Source organism: Seriola lalandi, unplaced genomic scaffold (assembly GCF_002814215.2).
Source record: "Seriola lalandi dorsalis isolate HSWRI2012SDOR001 ecotype SW California unplaced genomic scaffold, Sedor1 jcf7180002054584, whole genome shotgun sequence".
Lineage (NCBI taxonomy): Eukaryota > Metazoa > Chordata > Actinopteri > Carangiformes > Carangidae > Seriola > Seriola lalandi.
The window spans coordinates 41,900-45,954 of NW_019525137.1; the positions used below are offsets into that span (position 1 = coordinate 41,900).

At 45.6% G+C, this 4,055-nt stretch overlaps 1 protein-coding gene across 1 annotated transcript; it reads right to left on the reverse strand.

The window, feature by feature from the left end:
* Positions 1–2,789: 2,789 nt before the first annotated feature.
* LOC147818417 (uncharacterized) lies at positions 2,790–3,745 on the reverse strand. Its single transcript, XM_087177225.1, has 4 exons — positions 3,690–3,745; positions 3,506–3,599; positions 3,037–3,375; positions 2,790–2,954 (listed from the first exon to the last, which is right to left on the reverse strand). The coding sequence occupies exons 1-4, from the start codon at positions 3,728–3,730 to the stop codon at positions 2,790–2,792; spliced, it is 639 nt and encodes a 212-aa protein (XP_087033351.1). The 5' UTR covers positions 3,731–3,745.
* Between the last annotated feature and the right edge of the window lie 310 nt (positions 3,746–4,055).

Genomic DNA, 4,055 nt, shown 5'->3' on the forward strand with positions numbered 1-4,055 from the left:
CCTCAACTGGCTCCTCTCGACATGGAGGAGCAGCGGCTCTACTCCGAGTCCCTCCCGGATGACCGAGCTCCTCACACTATCTCTAAGGCTGAGTCCGGCCACCCTGCGGAGAAAACTCATTTCGGCCGCTTGTATTCGCGATCTCGTTCTTTCGACGACCAGGACGAAAACCACATTGCTCCTCCTCGATCTGAGGTTCAACTATCGACTGGACCCTCTTTTCCAGTACCCTGTGAAGGATATAATATGCTTACTTAATTTTATACTGTATAAGTTTGTGTAATGAAAGTATGAATCAGCCTTAAGCTGATAAAAGTGTTTGTGATGAAACTTGTAATCTTCTGATAAGTTTGGGATTGCGACATATGCTGCAGGAAGGGTGAGAACATAATGTACAGGGAAAGAAGAGGACAAGATAGGATCTCATCAACCCCCGGGGCTCCGCAACCGCGCTGTTGTTTCACTACCTCGGTGAGTTCTGCCCCGGAGATTAGACCATCCATCCCCAGGTCTCTTGACTCTGTTTCCTCCACGGAATTCGTGTTGGTGGGATTGAGGAGCTCCTCAAAGTATTCCTTCCACCGTCCAACTATATCCTCAGTTGATGCCCCCACTGTAAACAGTGTGAGCGAGTTGCCGCCTTCCTCCCCTGAGGCGCCGGATGGTGTTTTTGCCTCAGTAACTAACGCGGCTGCGCTCCGCTTGGCCTTCCGGTACCAGTCAGCTGATTCCAGAGACCCACAAGCCAACCACGCCCTGTAGGCCTCCTTCTTCAGCCTGACGGCTTCCCCCACCTCTGGTGTCCACCAGCGGGTACGGGGGTTACCGCCACGACTGGCCCCAGCTACCCTGAGGCCGCAGCTCGCAACAGCCGCCTCAACAACAGCAGAGCAGAACAAGGCCCATTCGGACTCAATGTCCCCTAACACCCTTGGGACACGATCGAAACTCTGCCGGAGGTGTGCGTTGAACCACCTCCTTGAACCGTCACCTTACCGTGGTGGAGGAGTTTGAGAGCCCTAATGACCCTAGGAGCTATGTTGTCGGGGGCATTTTGCCCCTGGTAGGGTCTCCCAAGGCAGATTGGTCCCAGGTGAAGGGCCAGACGAAGAACGGTTCAGAAGATCCCAATGAACAGAAATAACAAGTACTCGAGTACCCGGCCCGGAGGGACACCGGGGCCCCGCCCTGGGGTTGGGGCCCGTGGGCGAGCGCCTGGTGGCCGGGCCTTGGCCCATGGGGTCCGGCCGGGCCCAGCCCGAACCGGCTACATGGGTTCTTCATCTCCCAGTGGGCTCACCACCTGCAGGAAGAGTCAGCAGGATCTGGTGCAGTGTGGACTGGGCAGCAGACCAAGGCGGGGGCCTTGGCGGTCCTATCCTCGGTTACGGACACTGGTTTTTGGAACATATTGTACATGTTAAAAAAAACAATCTTACTTTTATTCTAATTTTGAGCTGCTGAAACAAGTGAATTTCCCATGAGGGGATCAATAAAGTTTCATTCATTCCAACATGCATAGCTACAATTACAATAGAAAGCACTCTTGGGATTATGAAGACCACAATGGAGGTTATCTTAACCATTCACAGCACTGCTTTTCATGTCGCTGTCTCAAAGTGTCGTGCCTAAATCCTTTCTATATATGCTCCTGGCAAAAAACTGATTCAGCCTCATTATGTGAAAGGAAGGTGTTACGACCATAGTGGTATGGTCCGGTTTGCTGCTCTCTCTCTCTCTTCAGGCATCGTTCCTGATTGGGGAGATGGGCTGCACGCAGCTACATCCACTTGCTAATTAGCAGGAGATGCCATAGTGGAGAGTGGGAGCTGAGTCGAGGCCAGTGGCCCAGTGTGTCATATCTTGGGGGTAAGGCTGGATCCAAAAGCAACCACACAAGGGATTAATGCAAAAAAAAATTTTAATTACCAAAAAAAGTGACTACTTACAAAACACTGGTGAATCAACTGAACAGAAGCCGAAGCTCGGGGAAACACGGGGGACAATAACAGCAGACCAAAATACGAGGAACCACAGGGGATAACAACAGACAACCCGACCCAGACAAATGGGAGCAAAGAGACTAAATAGACACAAGGGAGGTAAGGGTGACTGAACACATGTGAAACACATTAGGGTGGGGCAGACAATCACCAAACAGGAAAACAGGACAAAGACAGGAAGGAAAAAACATCAAGACACACAAGGAGAGACTAACTACAAAATAAAACTAACAAAATCCAAACATAAATTGTCCGTCATGGAAAACCATGACACAGTGATCACTGTGCATGTCTTACTCCTTGCCATGAAGGAAGTGCTTAGGTATCAAGTTTCTATGTGGATACAAGAGCTTAAATAGTTTGTGGTGGTCAATAATCAAATGCTTTAAATATATTGTCATACCTACAGTGAGAGAAGGTGAAAAAACTATGTTCATTATTTGAAGTAACAACAGTGACAAATTCCAGTTTTTGTTCCCTGGAGGAATGATTTCACCAAACAACAGTGGAATATTTTTTACAAGGCACAAAGTCTGAATAGAATTCAAACCAATACCATTGCCAGTGCCTTCTAAAATAATCTTTGTGGGATGGTTTTTTCATTCTAAAAAAGCAAGTCCTGTTCTGAAATAAATTGTTGTGCAAGATATCCAAAAAGTAATTTGATCTCGTACTGAGCCACACCCTCAAGAAGATCATGCATTATATCAAATGAAAAGTTATTACAAACATGGAAATACTTCAATGAATTGAGTGTAGATTTCTTTTTTAAACCATACAGTGACTTCAATTGTGGGCTTTCCTGAAGAGACTGGCAATGCACTTCAAACACATCTTTTCCACAAAGTAGAAAGCCTCTTTTATGATGTTTGGCTTGAAGAGCGCATCCCATTTCTGAAGCAGTCTGGAGGATGTCCCATCATCAAACATGAGCGTGAAGTCTTGATCGACCTTTACGAAGGAAGATTAAATTAATACTACGAGAAATACTTTCAAATTTCAAGGAATCTTAAACATCTGATTCAAAACTTACCAATCCCTTTGTATCCAAGAATCTTGGGAAGGTGGAGAGGATATCAACACTTCTGCCTGGGTCATTAACAAGCCTCTGACGGTGCTGAAAGGTTTCTCTCATCTTCTGAAAAATCAGGGATTTGTCTATGGTGTGGTTGAGCAAAGACATGGCTTCTTGGCAAGAATCACCATCAAGCTGCCCATCAACACTAACAGTCCTTTGGAAATTTGGGCCTCCTGGAGAAATGTCAATGGAGCTATTTGGTGGCGTTGCAGACCCTCGACGAATCTGTCTTTGGACTGTTTTCAGACGCCAAGAAATGTACCCTCTGTTGCTTAAAGCATCAAAGAAATGTTCCTGGAAAAAAAATGTATGCATTGTCATACTCAGCTCATGACAAATCTCAGAATTCAAACGTCAATGTCATGCACATGACTTTGCATCACAACATGCAAGTGTCACGCAAACAATAATAATAATGACTTACATAGCCTTTCTTGGAATATGGATCCTTGAGGGAAGGGAACAGCGTCACTATACCAAGAGCATACTCTTCTCTGATTGCTTTAGTGGGGAGGTTCCTGAGAGGGGATAGTAAATTTGTAATCCAAATGTATGCAATGGCCAAGCAGTTATTTGGTGCAAATAAAAAGTATATGAAACACACATACCCATGGTTATCAATCATGTGAGCCACCAGGATGTTAACCATTTGCCTTCTTGCAGCATCTGTTAGGGTTTCTGTGTTTCGGTACTCCTGTAGTACTTCTTCACCACCGGACTTGCCTCTAAGCACAGTTTCAATAAACTAATAAAAAACAAAACCAAAAGAATGTCAAACATGGTTAACAGTTATTCTGGAGGCTGAAAAATACAAAAATGTTAAACTCGTGAGAATCATGTCTCACAACCTGTTCAGCAGATGCTGCATTTGTATCCACAAATCGTTGTCTCTTCCTGGGGACCTCATCCATGTTTATAGTTGTTGCACTTGAGCTGAAGCTTGAGTCCGAGTCATAAGGAGATGACAAGGACCA